Genomic DNA, 21,424 nt, shown 5'->3' with positions numbered 1-21,424 from the left:
AAATCCACTAGAGTGATAGAGGCGAGGCTGCCATAGCTCCATGTTCCCAGGGCCAGCCAGCAGTGAGGCTGAGCACTTTTTCCAATAGACACACACAGAGACACATTATACAATACACATAGCTGTACATACAGATCAACACAGACAGAAAGCAGTCATGCAAACACAGATGGCACTAATGGCCTCATCCTGTTCTGAGCAGTATGAAGGTCTGTTAGTGGGAATATATACGCATATATAATAGGGATCCCTGCAGCAGCTGGCCTTACATACTATATAGACACAGAGTCCATCCAGTAGCTGGCCTCTGGATCACAAGTCTTCCTAGTAGCCGGCACCTGGACAATACAAGGCTCCAGGACCAGCAGTCCCTCTCCAATTGCTTGTACACAAATCCCCTTGCACTCACCAACACATGCACAGATGTACACACTATGGATCCTTCCAGTAACTATCTTAGATACTTGATCTACCCAGAAGCTGGCCCTTGGGTCTTCCAGTCTCCAGTTGCCTTGTGCCTAGACGCACACAGGCGCCTCTGACAACTCCAGACCTTACTGTCTCTTTAGTAGTTGGACTGGACCTCCAGACTCCTCCAGTAACCAGCTCCTCCAGTTCTTGCGCACAGGGACACGCATAGGTCTCAATCGACTTCCAGACCCACAGTCTCTCCAAGAGCTGGCTTGGACCTCTTAGTGCCTCCAGGAGCCAAAACAGTCTCCAGTCTCTCCAGTGTACCCCCCGGACTTACTGTTGCTTCAGTACCTGGCCCCCACACTTCTCATCTACTCCTAGAAAGCCCTAGGTGGTAGCAGTGCTTAACTATTTTAATGCTGGTAAGTAGAAGAGCAGTCATCTATATTCAATAATGCAGTGCAGTTTTTTAAACTCTACACTGTTTCTATGTATGTGAGAGGAGACTTGGACAGGAAATAGGAATTCAGCATTAAAGACAACATAGATAAATTTCACAGGGCTGTTGATAAAATGCTCAGTTAATACAGTTGGCAATAGTAGAATTAAGCAATGGTCCAACCTCCTACTGCCATAAGAAGAGGCAAGAAGAGTAATATGACAAAACTGCTAGATGTATTTCTTACCGTCACAGAGAAATATTGCAGAACTGGAGAGGTACACAACACTCCCAAATTCAACCTCATACAGACACAGGGGGAGGAAAAATTAACAAACAAAAACGCAGACTGCCTGGCTTGCTCCTCTCAAAAGAATGCCACCCAATACTTGTCCCATGGCTCCTATTCCCCAAGAGCATATTCCTCCAGATAACCCACCTCTAGCCTTTTTCCTATTTAGGCAAATATCCACTGCCATTTGCTCTTCATGCTCATTCTCATGTTCATCATCCTCTAGTCTTTTCTATCCTTTTGCTTTACCACGTTCTCCTGCAACCACCTTCAGGGCCCTCTTGCTCTTTCTGTTGCTTTGTCCTTATCGCTTCCTAATTCTTCTCTCCATACTTCAAGTCTGTCTTCCCCTCCCAGCATTCCCTCACCCATCACTACTGTCCTGTTTCCAAATCACCTCTGCTTCTCACAAGACATCACTTTATTGCCTTCACCTTGCTTACCTTAATAGGGTAGCTACTTTATTCCAAAACAGTTGGCCTAGTTCTGACCCGAGAAACAAGGTGGTACTAACAGCCACAAAAGTTCAAAGCTCCTGAGTCTAACTTCTTATCTCTTCTTCCTTCCTGAAATAAAAATTTTTAAAGACTTTCACGACACGTTTTTTGACCTACCTTTTAAAATCTTTTGTTTTCCACCTATCACTCACTCCTCCACATTGCCCCAAGTGCATGGCTGGCAGTTAGTGTCACTAACTCTACAGTAAGGACGTGACACGTTGTGCTCCACCTGGAAGACCTCGCACTAAAACATGCAAGCTTGAAGAGACGGATCTCTATTAAATGCTCTGAGGAATGGAGCCTCTCCTCAAGTCAGAGTCCATCAAAACTGGGCACCCCTGTGCATCAGTTTTAGCTTCTGTATGCTTGTCTTATCCTACACCCCTCACTTCCATTTGGTTTTTGCAACGCCCTGTTGTGGCAGACCCCTGCCACGCCACCCTAACTGATGCTGCTAAAGGAATGGAGCAAGAAGCATGAGAAAACAGCCCACACGGCATGACTCCTCACTGCCAAGGACAGCTACCGCCTTCTGTGTAACTGCTGGCAATAGCTAGTGGTCATTTTGAATAAGGTTTAAACTTCAAATGATTGAAGCAGAGCTTACAGCATCATAAGACCCAGTGAAAACGCATGGCTGCAGGGCTTCCCCCTGGCCTCCCTCAAAAAGAAGTTCAGATAAAATTACTAGATATTTCGGTTTCTGAACTGCGTGCCTTCTCTTCTACTACAAAACCGGTTTCCACAAGGGTATTAGAGAGACACAGTCTGATGCTATACCATGCTGGCACCCGCTGAAGGTCAGTAAGTAGGACAGCCTCGAACCGTGGGTTCTGCAAGCCGACAGTGAAGGCTGAGCACTAACTTAAACTTGAACCACGCCTCTATTTACACTGATTTAATTTCCCATTAAAAATTTGACTTCCACCCTGAAACTGAATCATGTGGTGCAGTTACTTCACAAACAGCCCTTCTCTGCTCTCGGACAAGGACAGGCAGGAGGCGCAAAGAAACCCTGCGGCCAGAGAAAGCCTGTTAAAAGAAGGCTCCTTCTCATTTAAAAATCCCTTTCCTCAGCATTTCCCCACCTCAAGCTAGCAAGGTGCCGTGGCATATTCCAACCAGAGGCACTTCCCGGCCTGGCCGGTGCCGCCACCGTGCGCATAGAGGCCATGGGGCCCCGCAGGAAGCCATGTCAGAGCACCTGGGCCACGCCCTGCGGCCAACTGCCACCGCCGGCCCGCGCCGCTCCCCCGCTGCCTCCCTCTGTGGCCCCGCAGGACATGGCGCGGGCTGCGGTGCCGGCGCCTCGGCCCCGGCCGGCGCGGGGAGCCGAGCTGTGGCTGTGGCTCTGCCTGCTGGGCAGCGGCAGCTGCTTGCTCTGCAGCAACGAGCGGCTGGCGTATTCGATAGCGTTCGCCAAGGACACGAAGGCGGCGAGGTGCACCCCGGTGAGCTACAACCGCACCAAGGCCATCCTCCTGCAGCACCCCTGTAACAGATACAGCTCCTGGGGCAAACAAAAGCTATCTGTGTACCTAGGGAAGGACATTTTCATCAGCATGAATACTTTTGAGTCCAGTCTTTCCCCGCTCTCCATCCCAGAAGAATTTGAGGCCAAAGCAGCTGTCGTCAGTGCCATCGCTTTCGTGCACGTGGACAGGGTTTCAATGGTGATTAACGGCCGGGTCTACATGTACTTCAAGAGCACCGACAGATGGGTCCCATCAGCAGGAGTCAGTTCATCCGTGTCCGAACTCTCAAACGTCCACTGCTGCTACACCGGACGGGACTCCCAGTGCGAGGAGATGAGCTGGACCCTTTTTGCTTACGACACGGGGCACTCAGTGTCCAACAGCCACATCTTCCTTTCGAAGGACGGGGGTTACACGTTTACACGCGTTCAGATCAGTACAAGAGAGAGAGGCGTGTTGCTTGGTGTCTACAATTTCATCTCTTTTGCCCTGACTGGCCTGCTTATCAACGCTACTGAAGAGGATAAGGCAGGGAAGGCAGCAGGGGCCTATTTCAGATACTTCGGCACTGAAAACAATCACATTTCCAACTATAGCTCTGCAGCCTTCCACCTGCTGCCCAAAGGCCCTGCTAAACTTTGGAGTATCCATAGTCTTGGCTTGAGGGGTTTCATCATTCTCTGGACAACAGACATTTTGCTTATATCCTCCAACAATGGTTTGATTATGGATAAAGTGACTGTCATGCCCACAAAGAAATTTCCAAACACTACCTTCCCTGGCAGCGGTCTCTCCCTTGTGACCGTTAGCGGGTCCGAGATTGCAATCTTGACCCAGGACAGGCACATCTTCTATGGCAGCATCAGCCTGGTCACTACTGTGGTGTATATTGCCAGGGACAAGAGCATAGATTTGAACACGGCAGTGATGTTGTTTGAAGAAAGAGGGTGGCTGACCTTACTCAGCCCTGTGATTAGCAATTTTTCTCAATTGTATGACTTCAAGAAATGCAGGTTCAACTTGCAGTTAGCAATCTGGAGATCGCAGCAGTCCTGCGATGTGGAAATCCTTGAAGGAGATTTCCAGAACAAGATCTATTATATTGACATGCATGAGAATCTGACCTTAAATGCCATGTTTGTGCCCAAGCCAGGTAAAACATCCATTCCCCTTGTGACTGTGAGCAACCCCCATGTGCTGGCTTTCAGTGCAAAGATATTAGAGGAAGGATTGACATATGATGGAAACACCCAATATCTCTTGCACATAAATCTGCAGCAGCAGTATTTCTCTGGCTTTGCAGAGCATGATTTCTGTGATGGATTACTTGATGGAGAGCTCTCTACTGTCACTGTGGACATCCCTGACAAAGGCATTGGCTGTATTGATGTGGCTCCTTTGACTGCACTTGTCGCAGTGTCCTGTCCACCTACAAAGCATATTAGAATTTTTAAAAATGTAACAGCATGTGACGAAGGCCTCATTCAGGAAGCAGTACTGAAGAAGAATTTCACTTATACAATTAACTATGAAATATATGACCCACAATTTCTTGCCAGGCCCAATATACAGCAAAACAGTCTGCAGATCAAATATGACTTTAAGAATCTGGGATGTCCTGCTCTGGTATATTACAAAAACCCTTGGGTGCCAATTCTTGAGTTATGGGAAAATGGTGCATTCCAGAAGCATGTATCTGCTGAATTTGTTGTCTTTGAAATAAATGGAATGCATAACTATGATTATCTTTTGACTGCTAATGATGCCAATTGTTTCTCTCAACCTCAAAATTGGACTTCAATGCTAAAAGAGCAGGAGTCTCCAGACCCGCATACTGCATGGACCAGAAGAAACTATATGAGCTGTAAGAACAGGAATGGACCTGAATTAAAGTGGCCCTCAGTCAAGTATCAAGTTCTCGGTGGCGACAAAAATAAGATCATTTTCCCTCCATATAATGGTCTGTATGTTTTTAAAGCCATTATAGTGGATACATTTTACAGTTACTGTGACTTATCCATAACCTTCTCAATATATGTCTATGGTGCCTTTCCCAGGAGCTACCTAAATTTTCAGGCCACACTGATAGGCCTCCTGACTTTAATTTTAGTTTTGATTTTAACAGGCTACTTCCTACCTCATTTATCACTCAAAAAAATTCATCCAAAAGTTAAAGCATTCTGAATACACTTTGAAAGTCTATGGGAAATCTAACCAGAGAATCTCCCTTTCAGTTGAGGGAGTTCTGTTATTTATGTTTGAAAGATGTGGCAAGAGAAATTAGGGAAATTAGGTTCAATGTCCATTTGCTAGTTTGAGAGTTCAAATTTCAAAATTAATAGAACTTTAAGAGGAAGTTGCTTTACAATAGCTTTAACACGCTAATCAGTTTTTGTCTATCCATTTTTCATTCTAAACTTCACACTGACCTTTTGTGGCTAGTCCTACCTACTGCTTCATTGTAGAGATAGTTTTTCTTTTTTTTAATTATTTTCTAGTACAAGTGCATAATTTCACAAGTACAACAGCTTTTAATTCAGGAAAAGATTTTAAATTTAATATAGCTAAGTGAGCTTCATAGAATTTCTTACTAATCAGTATCTGTGAAAGTTTTGTGACAAACACCAATAATCTCCAGATCTGAAAACTTGAACTTGTAGTAAGTCAGTCTTCAGACAGATAACATAGCTCTTCGCTCATGCCGAGTATCAGGAGAATATTACCTGCCTAATAGTTATATATGTATAATACTGTAGAAGAGGCAGCATTCTGAAGAATTTCTAAGACCATTTTATGGATGGTATTTGGTAGACACTTTCCTAACAAGACAGTAATGTTCAATCAAAACTAACTCTACCACACAGTAAGACAGCCATTTCGTCTATAAACTAGACAGTAGTTAATACTACTTTTGCTATAAACCATTTCAGATGACTCAGTATTTTAGAATTCTGTAAATTTTGTATATACAACTTAATTTTTGGTATGTAGTGCTATTTAAGGCCTTATCCTATTATGTAGAATGTTCAAATGAGATTTAAATAAAGCAATTTAGGACAGAGGTAATAAAGATTAGTTTCTATTATAAATAACTTAAGTTCAAAGATTTTTTTTTTCCTCCTGTTTTGATTCATAAGATAGAGTTTAGTTAAAATGAGGAAACAAGTTCCAAATGCACCATAGCGTAAGAGAAATCAAATCTCCATGCAGGTAAATATGGTAAAGAGGCTCTAGTGTGTACCTCAGTTAAGAGTCTTACATGGGAGATTCAGGACATTCTTTGAGCTATAGTAGCAAATAATATAATCTTGTATGAATCAAATGCAGTCTTCGCTTGCCGACAAAAACAGTGACTAGAAAAGATGAAAAACTTTTACTACCAACTACAGTTAGCCCAGAATTTGAGACTGGCAATCTGAACAAGTTAAATGGATCTTCAATATGTCTGCAGGCTTTTAAACAATTTTTGAGAACAGGTATTCCACGTTGTCTCCTTCGGCCTGCACCTATATTGCTGTGGTCTTTCTCCTTCATCTTTTTTCAAGCTGCTAGAGCCTATCCCTCCTGTCAGTTTCTCTAGACCTCTCCCTTTCCTTTTCAACCCTTCTGCCAGACCTAGTTTCACTCAAGTGAAACTTGTGAAAGCATGTAACACTCTCATCACAACATTCAACTTACCTGCTTTCTTAGTATCCTGGCAGATAAACGTAGTACAGAACTTAGAAAGCAGCTTAAGAACAAGGTGAATTCTTATACCATTCAGCCACAAATGCCCTTCTACCTCCAGACAGCATTTTTCTCCAGTATCCTAAAACAGCTTTGACTGTAAGCACTTCAGTGCTAAGTCCACAGAACACATTTGACAGCTCATACAAGCAGAAAGACACGGCTTGTTGCCTCAAGTCACATATACTAATAAATATATTTGAGTTCCATAAACAACTACAAAGAGATTGAATATTAGTCATCCTAATTCAATTTGCATATAAAAACTAAGCGAGGAAGATTTTATTTTTGCTGCTTTATAGGAGACAGTTAAAAAGCATGCAGCAAGCCAGCTGAACTACTAGGGAAAGCATAAGAATAGCATATAAATGAAATCAACAATTTAGAGAATGCCATTTATTCACATAGACAATGGACTCAAATACTAGAATTTCCTCTGAAACTTAAGGAAGCGATGTAAAACAAAAGGTATCAGCTGCATGGATTGATAATCTCTCCATTCTCAAAATATGCTTTTGAAACAGCTCATTGAAAAATTTAATAAATTTTAAAAGTTAAGCTTTAAAGGTGTAGAATTCCATGTTTTATTTAGTAAAAGTCTAAAATATTCCCAAATTCTCTATTATGCCAAGAGGAAAACTACTTATTGTCCAAAAATGGCTTAATTTTTATGGTTTTATAGCAGAAAATTCACTAGATATCCAAGAATTAAAAAATTCCCCTGGATCATGTCATTTTTGAGGACTTCTTTCCAACTGTGTGCAAAACAATCTAATATGTAAGTCTACTCTAAACGGTGTGGCAGGCTCAAAGATTCTGAATGAATACTGTTATTTTGCAAGTAACAGTTTCAACCTTTGCAGGGAAGCTTGTTTGCTAAACAGCATGGCTAGATAATGAAAAACAGTTACATTAAACAAAAATTATCTCTATGGGAGCAAACACGCACATAGTTTTCCGTCTGAGAAGTCATTAAGGAGCTAGGTCTAACTATTTCTGCTTGCAAGCTCTTCTGCTAAACAATCACATAGTCAAATTCTGTTCTGCCCCAGAAACCATTACACTTTGAACAGTTCATTCTTTTTACTCAATAAACCCTCTCAAACTATGACCATGAAATGCACCATGAAAGAACTGGTGCAGATTTGTAATAAAGCATTTAATTTAAAGGTTACAATAGAGTCATTCCTTGGACACAGCATGGCAGCAGTCTTTTATGACAGCGTACTAGGCTTTTAAAGTTAGGATCACAACTTCTGCTTTTCAGGAAGTTGTCTTAGAACATGACAAATTAAAAAAAACTTCAGTACTTTCCTAATTGCCATGTCAGCAAGTAGAATAAGCAGATTTCACAGAAGCGTGCCGGGAAGGGCACTTAAGGGTAGTCCTCCAATTTCCCCAATAGCAGAAGAGGAACAGAACAAGTCCAGAAGCAACATGTTGCTAGATAAGTATCCAGTTCATAAATCAACATGATCTACAGTCATATTAAGTACACAACTACAAAAGATCATGTGCTATGAACAGATTCTAAGACTTTCTAGGAAGTGTTAAGTCCTGGAGGTAGTCATACAGTAGCTCTGGATAAAAGAAATTTTGAAAATCTTTTAGATTTATATATGTGTGTGTGTGTGTGTGTGTGTATATATATGCATGCATCTGGAGGTAGATGTACTTTTTCATTAAAAAGTAGAACTTTCGTCCTTTTAGGGAAACTTTCTTCAACCACAAGATACAGCAGACTGCCAGAAGTCTTTGGTTTACTTAGGCGTTTCAGATTTCCCCTGTACCCAGTTAACCCATCATAAGCCATAATTCCCTAATTTTAGCTGGCTTCACTGGACTTGATTGCTTCACACTACCATTTCCATGTTCCACAGCTGTTATTCAAACTAAAAAATGCCCAGCACATCGCTAGGGAAAACTGAAATTTCCCAGCTGTAGTGGTATTCTGAGGGCTGTACCAGGGAACACCGTATAAGAACTCAAAAGACAAGCACAGCAACCACCACAACTTTCAACTTACCTCAACATTACACATGACAACAGGCTAGAACCTCACCTGAAATAAGAGAACCAGTATGAACACAGTACAGAGCTGAATTTCTGCATAAAATCAGTACCTGTAGATTCTGCTACAGCTATACAAAGGAAGCAAAAAAGGCAAGTCTATACAGTGACTATGGTGCATGTTTTATTCTATTTACAGTACATTTGTTATAAATATAATACATTTCTTGAAAATCGAGTAGATTTTTTTTAAAACAGATCAATTGTTATAGTTACATAATAAAGCAAGTGACAATTTAAATGACAATCTCATGGTTGTGAAATAGTGCATTCTGTGCTGAGATGAATGAGAAAATACTCAAACTGGTTGAAAAATTATTTTTGAAACATCTTAGGTGGACTTGTATGTAAACCTTGAAAGGTGATCAGCTTTCATAAACATGAAAACTCTAAACAAAATCTTAAACTAATTTAAAAAAACTGAAAAGCAGATTTGAGACACCCTATCGAACTTCACAGTAAGGCTGGAATTTATCATGACTAATGGCTTATGCCAGGAAAAAGCCAGTTAGGGTTTCTTCCTGAACCATATCCTAATACAGTCACAAATATTAAACACACCATGCTGGAAGTTAAACAGCAGTCAAACTGCATTTTTGACAGGGCATAGGACAGAAGTATGTTCAGATTTGGAGTTAGAGTATTTTGACTTATGAATATCTTAGTTGCCAGAGAAATACATTATAAAAGGATATATGTATTTTCAGTCCAACGTGCGTTGCATTAAGAAATAAACTGACAAGTAGTCTGAGTATTTTGCTAGTTTCTTTCCTACACAATCTTTAGTAACAAGATAGATGTTGAGGTGCAGTTTCCGAGAACCGCAGCAAACATCAGTCAGCAAGAAAAGAATCCCATTTATTTTGTCTTTTAGTATGATTTTTCAGGAAGTGGTCAGATATTATTGATAATGATCAGTGCAGGCATGGAGTTCTGCTGGCTTGTTTCAAACAAAGTCACTTGGTCCGCTAGCTTGGCAAATACCCGAGGAGTTCCAAGATTATAGACGCCAGTATGAACGAAGCAAGCTTTCAGCTGCAAGCTGTAGACTTCCTGGCTTTTAAGTTGAAGCTTGTACTGCGTTTGTCCAAGCCATGTAAAAGAACCATGGATTTCTAGCGCTTCTGGGCTGAAAGAGAAGGTAACAAAGTCTATTTCTCCTCCTTCTGAAACATATATTACCATTTTACCTAAATCCTTCAACTTTACAGGCTTCCAAGGATTTCAGGATGCTCTTGGCATCTGTGTTCTGCCCCTTATAAAGGAAGTGCTCATCTATGCTTGCTGCAAATCCTCTCTCAAAAGCCAGGAATTGGAAATGCAAGCTGTTATTTTGGCAGTCTTTAGATGTGAAAGGTCTCACTGTCAACTTTCTTTGCACATCTTGGAAAGTGAGAGTCCTTTTGACTGCCTACGTATAATTTATTCAAGTCCTTCCGCACATGCACTATCGTCTTTTTTTTTTCATAGCTATCTTTAAAAGGTCAAAGTTTTTGTAGCAAGGGAAAGTTAGACTTAAGATTAAAAACTGCAAGCATAGGTACACACAGAACTGCACTTGAAACTTACCAAGATGCTAAATGCAGCTCTAGAAAAAAGTCTGTATGTCCTTCATACTCCTTCCAGAAGCGCACAGACACAGCCAGACTTCCTACAGCCACCCTTTGGTATCTTGAGGGATCTCCACTTGTACCTATCAGCCTCATTTAACTCCAGGTCCTTACTTCTTCCCCAAATACTTCCCACCTTCTTACCTCTGACTCCCACTTCACATACTGCCTTACTGCTGCTCTCCCCTTGGCTCAGATGGATCAGTATAAATCTTTAAAACATTTATTTGGTTCCTAATATACATACACGCTAAGAAATTATGAATTCCAGTGAATTCCCAGCTTTTTATAGAACTGGCACAAATGCTAACAACAGACCTACTCATGAGATCCAAGTTATCACAGGCCCAGAAATTCCTAGATAAGGCATCCTAAGGTCTGCCCTATGAGGTAGAGTTAAATCAAAGCACATATACAGAAATAGTCAAGATGGATATACACTGCTTTAGACACCTCATATGAATATTTCTCAGAATTCAAGGCACATGGCTGCCCTACCCTGAGAGAGCTTTGCCTTACAATGCTGCTGCAGAGGACCCACCTTGTGTAAACACACCAGAGTAGTGCATAGCTTCCTACTTTTAGCTTATAAATAAAATAGACTTCAGTCTTCTCTATTTCCGAACCTGTGTATTACACCTCAAGCTTTCAATTTCTACTTGTATGGACAGACTGCTGAAAGGGAGCAAGCGCTCCCTGTGATTACAGTTATCTCAGCGTCTTTCATAACCTGTTTTTCTCCCCTGCCCGTGATTACTCAATCAGGGTTGCCACCAAGTCTATTATGTGGTACCAGTGCAATGAGCATTATATCTAACAATAGACAGGGTTCCCCCCCCCCCCACACACACACACTTGAATTATACAAGTTAAATTCCCTTGTTTTGACAGAAGTGGAAGAATTATCAGTGGTACATCATGGCACTGAAATGCCATCTTTCCCACAGAAATCCTTAGCAAAACTTAGAAACAATTCACAAAAAAGTTTCCTCACTGCTAGTATTTTCCTCAAATAGTATTACAGTTCCAAACAAAAATCCAGTCATAAGAATCAGCAGATAAACTGAGCAGAGATTTTAAAAATATTTAAGGTTCTGTGACATTATGTGACATACCACACCACATTTCAGGAGACAGAACTTAAGTTTAAACGTCAAAAGCTTGTTTCTACAAATTTTGATATCTTAAAATAATTTTAAAAATCCATAACATATGTTTAAAGATGTAGGTTTGCTGAAGCTAGCTACTTTGCAGGTCTTTTCTGGAAAAATATGGAAATATTTTTAACTAGCAAAGTTTAACTGAACTTTTCATAAGTCACAATTCAAGGTCTTTTCTTAACAGTAGTCAGAAGCAAAGCAAAAACTGAACACTGACTGAAAACTCCCGTATCAAGTCTTTATCACCTTGTGTTCCTCACAGAAACCACTTGGTAGGTGGGACTTATTCTAGATATTTAACACACTTAAAATATTTTTAAGACTTCCTAAAACCCAGAAGTATTCTCAGAAAGTATAAATTAGTTAACATGCACACATTACCTTGTTGTTTTATGACGCAAATCAATCATCACATCTACAACAGCTTGGGAACAATTGGAAAGAAGGAGAGTGACAGGTACTAGACAGAGGCTGTGAAGAGAAATAGTTCAATAGTTGAGAAAAAAAAAGAGAGAGTCTTACTCTGAATAGTCTGAACTACACTCTTAAACAGATTTTTTTTAGAGTCATGTAGAATTAACATGTAGTCGTCTATTATACAACAGTTGTAAGTGGTTATACTGCAACGTACATTCTCATTCACTAGTTATATTTTTGTCAAAGCCATAAATTGAGACAAACGCTAAGCCACTGCCGAGTTACCACCTTCCTTTGATCAGCACAAGCATAAATACCTTAGTTTACATGAGAGTTAATGATGTATTAAAAGAAGTTTCACAGTGAGATAGTCTGGTCCAGCATGTTGTTCTAAACACAACTTGAAGAAAAAGTTCTCTAAGCACTTCCACTAGACACTTCTCTTCCGCACTGCCCTTCTGTAGAATAATTAACTTATATCTGACACCTTAAAGTTTTAGCCAGAACAATGCCCAACAGAAGCTGAGACAGCACATGCACATTTGGTGTTAATTTAAGCTATATTCAGAGTGATAGCTAATGCAGTCCATTGATATTTTGCATACACAGAATTAATATGATTGTTTTTATAAGTAACATCGCAGCCAGAAGGACCCGAGACTGTTGTAGACAGTTGCATGAACTACTGCAGCTGAAACAGCTTTATTTATGCATCAAACTGTTTGCACCACTGGAATTCCTTGTCTTTGCTTAACTCTTTAAATATCCTAAACCTGACCTACAAGAAAAAAAAAGAAATTCACACTGGAAATGATAATGAATAAGACAAAAGTATGTGTTGTTCTAGTACCAAGTTATAATAGTTATCAAAATAAGCCACTTCATAAAGAAAATTCTGTTTTGGCAACTTAATTACATTAACTGATATTAAAATAAGTATGAGTGGAACATAAGAGTTCTCATACTAAACAACACAAACCTGAATAGGTTATCTTCGTGCTTAGAGTATAATTCATTTCCTATTTGGAAGTGAATCAGTACACTTTGCTCAGTTCCCTTTAGTCGTGAAAGAATCAAGACTTGTACTGGTTGCAACTAATTCACTCTAGCAGTCTGCTTTCTGACAGGGGTTAATTTTGAGATTCTTCCAGGAGACAAGCCCCAGTGACCTAAACTGTTACCACCTTTCCTCACAACACAGATCAGAACCACTCCCAGCTAATCTGGATAAGTCAGACACTATAAATATTATAACAGTTCTTTCAACTCAAAACCACTAGCTTATTTTCTGTCTAGCTCCTCAGAGTGGTTACACCGTTTCCTTCTTTGACTTTCTCCCCAAAGTAAATGGAAAGGTAGCTGAATATTTATTTTGATTTCAGCAAGTTCAATAGCCTTACTAGTTAATATTAAAATTGAACTGCAGTATTACAGACTGTTTCTGTGAGAAACTTTCATTTCACATATCTAACTCTGAAGCAGTGAAAGTTTCAAAATTCAGCCAAATTTCCTCCTCATCCACCAAAGAGTTTCATCTTCTGCATCATAATTCACATAGCATCTCTCAACACGATTTATATCAAATTAATGCTATTTCAACAGTTTCTACAGGAAACATTACACTAACCTTTTTTGATTAAATGAGTGACTGAAAGACTCTGGATAACGAAGCCTCGTCTTGATAAGACTGGAGAGTTGCTCTGGTGTTGGCCTTGCAGGTACTGGGGTGCTTTCCGGTCGAAAAAACTTTAGCAGGACTGTTTCTGGTAATTCCTAACAAATTCAGAATGAAGTTGAATATTGATATGAGGGTACTGTACAACACAACACAAGAAATCCAGTCAAATAAGTTGAATTACTAACTATAACTCCAGGACACAAATCCACAGCATTATGAAGCTTAAAATTTTTTCCCCATGTGTTTTGTATTTAAGCACCTTCGATGAGAAAGCAATATATGACTTATCTACTAGCTTTTTTTCAGACAAGAGGTTTTACAGTCATTTGTAAAAACACTATCGGTGCAAGTTTCACAAAAGCATGCTAGTGCTGTGGGTGTTTATTTTGATTTTTAAGAAAGAGACGGCATTTGAACAGTTCTTAGTTCAACGACTATACCTAAAGAACCCAAGCGTCGACTCTGGAAAGTTCACAATAGGAAAGTCAATAGCAAAGTTCCCCCAAATGGATCCAACATAAAGCAAATAACACAGAAGTTTATGGGAACATGCCAACAATGAGTGAAGGACATACCAAGGCAGAGTAAGATCTGTATAGCAAGCTCTCATAGATGTGAAATTATCTTTCCTTGTCCCCAGCTGAGAACCCAAGTCAAGCAGTGACACTCTACTGTGAGAAACCCAGCCCTGCGGGCAGAGTCAGTCTCTGAAGCAGAAGTCAGATGACGCAGAAAGATGCAGTGCCAATAAGGCAAAACAGGCTGCATTTGGTCCAGCACCAGAATACTACAATAACTGTCTAATATAATTTAATCCGTTTTGCAAGCAGGATTTATTGAGGAAGCAGCTAATTTCATCATTGCCTTATGAGTCTATTCTGCAAAAAGTCCACGTTTAGAAGAAAAAAAGAATTTGCAGCAGTAAACATAGCAGTAACTACTAAAAGAAACTACAAGAGGATTTACAAATGCTAGGATGTCATCATTATAGTGTTACAGTCGTCTTTTTGTCTAAGGGTGATGGATTTTGCCTTATAAATTGAAAAGGAACACTATAGGTAACAAAACCTGACTGAATAACAGACAAAGACGGGGCCACAGTGAAGTTAGCAACCATTCTGCAATCCGTGTGATCATCGCAGTCAATGTTTGCCTGTGCTCAGTATAACAGGCAAACATCACAAGTTTTATACAATCCTTTCCTTTAAAAGGAATTGGAACTTTCTTAAAACGTCATTTGAGACAAGAAAGATTTCACTGTTACTGTGAAATATATCTGGTAAGCGTTGAATTTGGTTTTTCTCCTCTGTCCTATGGATATTTAACTTGATGGAAGCTGACAGCATGAAAAACACTGGTCAGAGATTAGATATTACCTAAGTTAATAAGCTTAGATTATAGGTTTTCATTGAAATTGATCTGTCCCCTGAAAGTATCCAACTGATTATTCAATGCCCTTTTTAACAACACGTCCAATATCCTACATGCTGTAGTTTTCCCTAGAGTGAATTACCTGTTCCAAGTCCTCCCAATCAGAACTCCCGAGTATTTTTTTTAAACCCTACAAGAGACAGATATGAAGGTTTATCTCTACAAACAGACAATAACATCATGAACAGCAGCAGGAACATTTATTGATGAGAAGGTAGAATGCCTTTAACGTTTCAAACCTTTATTTCTAATATTACATTTCTACCGAAGGACTGGAAAGTAGTAAGATTAACAGTTTACCATCACAGAGAAGTCTTAATTCAGGTCAGGCCCCAGAGGTCAGACTCTGATAAAGATGTCTTCCCCTAAGTTGGGTTACTCAAAATCTAGCAATTTATATTTTCATCTAAAACACAGGCTAAAAAAATTAACAATTAAAAAAGTAACATTTAGCATATGATTCTCTTAGGTAATGCTTCAGGAGAAAATTAAGCATCTCCAAACAGTAACCAGAAAAATCTGCATATAAATCAAGGAGCTAATAAGTAATGCTAAGTTTAAGGATTCATTAGACTCCTTCCCTATGCTGGAACTTGGGAAACTGAATCAAGGCTACAAAAAAAAAAAGATACCCATACCCATTTGGGCACCTGCACCCTCCCCTGAAGAACATGCACCAAGCAGGTAACAGCCTCAAGTTCCAAGACTTTCACAGTCACTTACTATTAGAAACAAGGTAAAACAAAAAACAAGAATCAAATGGTGGAATTTTGTTGCTGAAGGCACTCCTAGAATACCAGTCCAAATGGAGTACTGCCCCTTTAAAGGCAAAAACAAAGCTCTGACATCTAAGGTCATCCTGCTGACCCATTAAGGTTCCTTGCAAAGCCTCCAGAAGTGCTACAGGCTCCAGTACACAACAAGCACCATATATTTTAGACAAGAAGGGCACAACACTGGTTAAGATACTCCCTTTCAAAAACTGTTAAGGTATATTTGAAGGTCTCATGCATCCACACTGATAATAGTACAGATGGACTTGGTTGGACAGGACCATAACAGGAGTTAGGAAGAATTGTGGGCAATTTTTTTTGTTCTTGTTCTACAGTTCCGTGTGTGTATATCCGGGGTTTTTTGTTTGTTTGTTGTTTTTAAAATGGAAACGTGGAAGAGACATGGCTCTCTTGCTACTGACTCTTTCGTACAATTGCTTTCCAACACTGCAAGCCTGTATAATTAATGTTAGGAAAGTTGTTTGTTTTCAAGAAATTTTTGCTGCATGAGTGATCCTCATCTACAAAGGCCAGCTTCAGACATATACACCTAAAACTAGACATATGCTTACTGTTCCAAGTAAAATCTTCACACTGTTCCAAGTAAAATCTTCACATTATCACTTTTTCATTAGTTACAAAAAAAAGCCAGGAACTTTAGAGTCTGATTTTTGCTACCTTACTTCAAAGTCATGTATTACTCTTACTTTGAATTGCTAGCATTGCATATTATTCACAACGGTTTTAGATTTCTCATGCAACTGAACTACTATGCTAATTAAAGTTGGGAAAGTTAAAAATTTATACCCAATTCAAAGTATCTCTGCATTATATCACAGATGTGACAGACAGGTCTGCCCATAACATATAGATGGAGTTTCAAAGTGCAAGCTCTTCCTTTGTCTCAAGTGGATGCAAGCAATATCATCATATTCAGATTTTTAAAGGATTTTTCAAGGTGTTGTAGAACATTAGACAACTCTCTCTTCATTTCAGAAGAAATCTTCCCAATAATTAGGTCAATTAGCTCTTAAACAGATCAGGAAAAATAAATATAATTCAAGTTCAAAGCTGTGTAGAAATTCAGCAGCATTTTCCCCCAAAATCACCAATTTCAGACAGTCAAAAGATTACTAATGTGGTCAATTGAGCGTGAAGGACCAACATGCGTAGCATGGAGGAAATCCAAACAGGACACTCTTGAACAATCTTAAGGGTACAGAAAGGAAGATGGAACACTTGAAAGCAACAAAATAAAAACAAGACAAGAAGAGATCTGAAGTTTTTTCTTCTTTCCTTTCACATTTTGAAACAGGGAATTTCCCTTTTTTTTAAAGCCTGGCTTTAAGTTGCTTTTCTTGACCATATGACTTGCATACATTCATTCTAGCTCCTGACCCATTGAAACAATTGCTCCAGAACAGTACTTTACTGAGACAGCAATTAACGTTTAAGCATGCATTTTAAGACACAGAAGTAGTGTAGCTCTAGAGTACAACACTTCATAAAGAAGTAGGTGCCAGTTTGTCAGCTATTCAAAATACTTTATTCATATGACAATAAGGAAAGCCAGTCCTCAGACTGATGCGGTAATGGATACATTAACTCAGTGTGAAAATGTGTACTTCAGCTCTTATGTTTCCCCTTAAGAATCTTGCTTTCCCTTCAGTAAGTTTGTTTAAAGAGTGTCTTAAATCCATTCCAACAACCTACGTTGAATTCAAGTATTTCCCCACATACTCCATACAAAACACTGAACTAGCACAGGATGTCAGTTCTAAAGACTCGTCATTAGAAAAGTTACTCGAAACCTACACTTCTCATGCCTCTCAGGAATTCCTACTTCCAACCACACTGTTGTAGCTCCACTAAGCTACATCTGTATTAAGCAGCAGTGCAACCCAAAATGATTCCATTTGTGAAGCTAAACAACTATTACCAAGAGGTCAGCATCCACACAGTTTCATAAATTTTACTTTGGCCCAGCAGTGGTCTGATCCACAGGACTGAAGTCAGAAGCCCAGAGCATATGGTATGCAGTCCTGAAGCACAACAGGATTAGCTTTGTCTGGAAGCAATCCAGTTTGTGCATTCCAAGACCAATTGGCAAAAAAAAATAAAGGGCTGTACATGGGGACAGTATCTTCAAGAATGTATACCTGATCTAAACAAAAACTCATAGACACATATCTCATTCTAGACTTAAATCAAAGCCAACTTTAAATTCGCATACATAAAATACAAGTTTCATATATAAAGGCACACTACTCTAACGTGCTGACATTTAGAAACGACAGCTCTAATAAACAGCTTTTCATCTCCAACGACAGCATGAAGTGTTTGACAATCAAAAGTATGACAGATGCACCAACCTCACACTGTTATTTCAGTCACACCATATTAGAGATTGCTTTTTCTTCGGAAACTTTTGGCTTGAACTGACCAAAATAAACAAAATGGGAGACAGTTGTAAGAAATAATACAGAAGACGGGCCCAGATCGAGAACGGATGCTTAAAGTACTTCCAACTTTCTTCTCTCTTTCTCCTAAGTTAAGGCAGAGAGGCCAAAAACCTCAAACAGGATAGTTGTATTTTCAGTGCAGTCACACTCTGACCTTCAGTTAATACAACCCAATTCCTAACAGGAAACAAGCTTCAAAAATAGTAAAACAGGCTCCTAACAATGTCATTGTCAAAGAGAACAGCCCTTAGTTACAAATAATCCCGCTAATTTTTATTACTCTGAGTCAGACAGCTACAGCTAGAACATCTGTTCAGATCTATTCAGTTTACTAACTTCTTACACGACCTATTCATCGTATCCTTGCTAGAGGCTACAACTTATCACTTTGAAATATTTCAACTTCTGGCTCAAGGAAAGCTATATTCAGCTTTTTTTGCCCTACTTGTACCAAAAGAGCAATTTTTTACATGTAGAAATGAGGGAAAGTATAGGAGGATAAATATTCCCAGACTGTTCAGAGAAATTCATATATGTGAATAAATGTTTTAACTTTGTCCAAATTCTTTAAGTGTTGCTTGAACATGAGTCCAAACTCTTAGAAGGAAAAGATTCAAGTACTTCATCGAATCACCTGCAAAAAGAAAAGTCTACTCTGCCTAGTAGTTTGTGCTCAAAAATCTACAGTGTGGAGAGAAGGAAAAAAGAGAAAAAGAAAAAGGAAACCCACACATTCAACTACAGAAAACCAGTAAGCTTCAGGGGTACAGTTATCATTGTCTCAGTTAGAATTAAGAGTTTAACATTCATAATTCTATATGGAACATATATAGGTAAAAAAGGAAATGAAGCACACGCATTTGAGGTTCCATGTAAAAATTACGTGAGTTTTCTTGTTGTCATTTTCTTGATGACCAGTGGTTTTATTCTGATTTTTATCAAATGCTCTTGCAAGTTATGCTACTGTAGTGCAGGAGCAATCACATCCTGCTGCCTATTCCACATCCCTCCTGCTCCCATTACATCTTCACAATGAGGTGAGCAGGAGGAAATATCTGCCCTTGCCTTTCAGTCAGCACAGTTTAACATCTTAGTCTGGCTACCTTAAAATGACTTATGCTATATTAGCATACCCATTTGACACTGCAGAATTACGAAGTTCACTTCAAATTCTCTTAAGACTACACTTACTGAAATATCTCAGAAAAAGAGCCAGAACTAAGATGCTATGACTTGCACTCTGTCCTATCTCTAGGTTGCATCTGGAGTGAGTGAGCACTATGAATGATAATCTACCAGCAGCTGTCTAAAGAACGTGAAAAATGTGACGTTGTTGAAGAATACAGTTCTACTGCTCTTCTACAGGACTGCTTTACTGTAGCAGTATTTCTCTGAAGAGTTCTAGAAGTTCGAATAAATTCAAACTAAATCCTTGAGGGCAGGCAAAGGATTTGTCTCAGATATATACAATAATTAGCAAAAGCAGAGACCAACCAGTATACAATTTTTAAACAAAACCAAATTCAAATCATTTAAATTTGTTCAAGGTAGCTATTTGACAAATTCAAATGTCTGTTCTGAGACTGTTCTTCTTGGTCAGGAATTACTGTATTGCCAACCAGAAATATAAAGACTTCTTCACTGGTGACTCGTGCATAGAGAAAGTGGAAGCAATTCAAGTCAAGAGGAAGAGAAGTTACTGAAAAAGTAAGAGAAGCAAATGGAAGATTAGCAAAAAATGGAGGGAGTGAACCAGACTCTTGCATGCTAGGTGATACCTTGTTCAGAATCTGCAGACAGACCTATTTTTCAGGTCTGAGCAGCCCTGAATCACTTAAGAACTCTGTAAAGCATTGGTAAAAAGCATGCATCTCCATCTCCCTCTGCTGTCTAGTCAACAAAAGACAGCTCATTTCTATACTATCAGCCCAAGATATTCAGAAGCCGTCTCGGACTTCCAACCCGTCTGATGACGTATAGAGAGTAAATAAAGATTTACAAGACAAACTGTATTTGACTATTCCATTACAAGTCTACGTCTGGAAACCGATACTGAAAATGTTCAGTTAGAAGTACTGATTTCTTTCCCCCCCGCCCTGCTGCACTGCTTGTGTGACCTTAATGCAAGAGTAAAACAATTCAACAAGAGTAGATAAACCTTAACAGACGAACTACATTTTTTCTACATAGCCTCATTTAATCCCATTTTTGAAGATTCTTTCAATTCTTTACTTCATTCACTCCACATATTTAACTGATGCAAAGTCTCAGTTCACTTAGTTTGTTATACCTCACTTCCACCTCTGAAGAGTATATTTAGTCTCCTCATGGTATAGAATGTCCATAAAAAGCAGTATGTGAGCATATCATGTTTCTCAGTCTTCAGAAGTCCTAAGACGACAGGCTCAAAATCTAAGTGAAACCTGAGTTTTGGCTACTCAGGTTTGAGGACACAGGACTTTAGCCTTTATTAAAACAACTAGTACTACTTTTAAGATATCTTATTTCAATTGTTTACTCAAAAGACACAGTTTTGCTTCAACTAAGTTACAGAATGCTTCACAACATTCTGGAAATGAATTAGCTACACTGATGAATGAAAACAATCAATGTACGTTCTATCAACTGCATTGATGTGACACTGAGGTTATAGAGGGTGAACGCTAAGGTGGTAATGTGCATTTCTTGAAACAAATTGAAGATATCTTGGCACTGGCAGCAGGATTAGTTTAATTTAGCTTTAAACAACTAAATCAGATGCAGATATTTAGAATTCTAATACAGTCAACAAGAAGCACAAATCCCTAACATATCTGAAGTTCAGTGATATGTTCACTTTAGAATGCAGATGTGATTCATCCAACTTCTCCTCTCCGATCCCATTTGCTAGAACAAGGCCTTGAAAAGATCAGGAACAGAAGTCTACATTTTCTCTCCTTACTTGAGATGTCCACAATATGGACTACTGTTCTACATA

General features: G+C 39.3%; 2 protein-coding genes across 5 annotated transcripts in view; one reads left to right on the top strand and one right to left on the bottom strand.

Annotated features, from left to right (window-relative positions):
• The first annotated feature begins 2,817 nt into the window (after positions 1 to 2,817).
• CATSPERD (cation channel sperm associated auxiliary subunit delta) lies at positions 2,818 to 5,304 on the top strand. The gene has a single exon (XM_009683103.2). It carries the CDS (start codon positions 2,818 to 2,820, stop codon positions 5,302 to 5,304), a length of 2,487 nt encoding a protein of 828 aa, XP_009681398.2.
• A 3,714-nt stretch (positions 5,305 to 9,018) lies between these two features.
• Positions 9,019 to 21,424, bottom strand: part of TRAPPC8 (trafficking protein particle complex subunit 8) — a 52,995-nt gene continuing 40,589 nt past the window's right edge. For 2 of the 4 annotated variants that reach the window (XM_009683052.2, XM_009683054.2), the window contains 4 exons: positions 15,295 to 15,342; positions 13,731 to 13,876; positions 12,068 to 12,157; positions 9,019 to 10,045 (listed from right to left, as the gene is read on the bottom strand). In XM_009683052.2, the coding sequence (XP_009681347.2) occupies positions 9,811 to 10,045; positions 12,068 to 12,157; positions 13,731 to 13,876; positions 15,295 to 15,342 (519 nt within the window). In that variant the 3' untranslated portion in view covers positions 9,019 to 9,810. The remainder of the gene's footprint in view (positions 10,046 to 12,067; positions 12,158 to 13,730; positions 13,877 to 15,294; positions 15,343 to 21,424) is intronic. The other 2 variants (XM_009683055.2, XM_009683053.2) reach the window with 1 other exon arrangement.

Source organism: Struthio camelus, chromosome 2, assembly GCF_040807025.1.
Source record: "Struthio camelus isolate bStrCam1 chromosome 2, bStrCam1.hap1, whole genome shotgun sequence".
NCBI classification, from domain to species: domain Eukaryota; kingdom Metazoa; phylum Chordata; class Aves; order Struthioniformes; family Struthionidae; genus Struthio; species Struthio camelus.
This window is presented reverse-complemented; position numbering and strand designations above follow the sequence as displayed.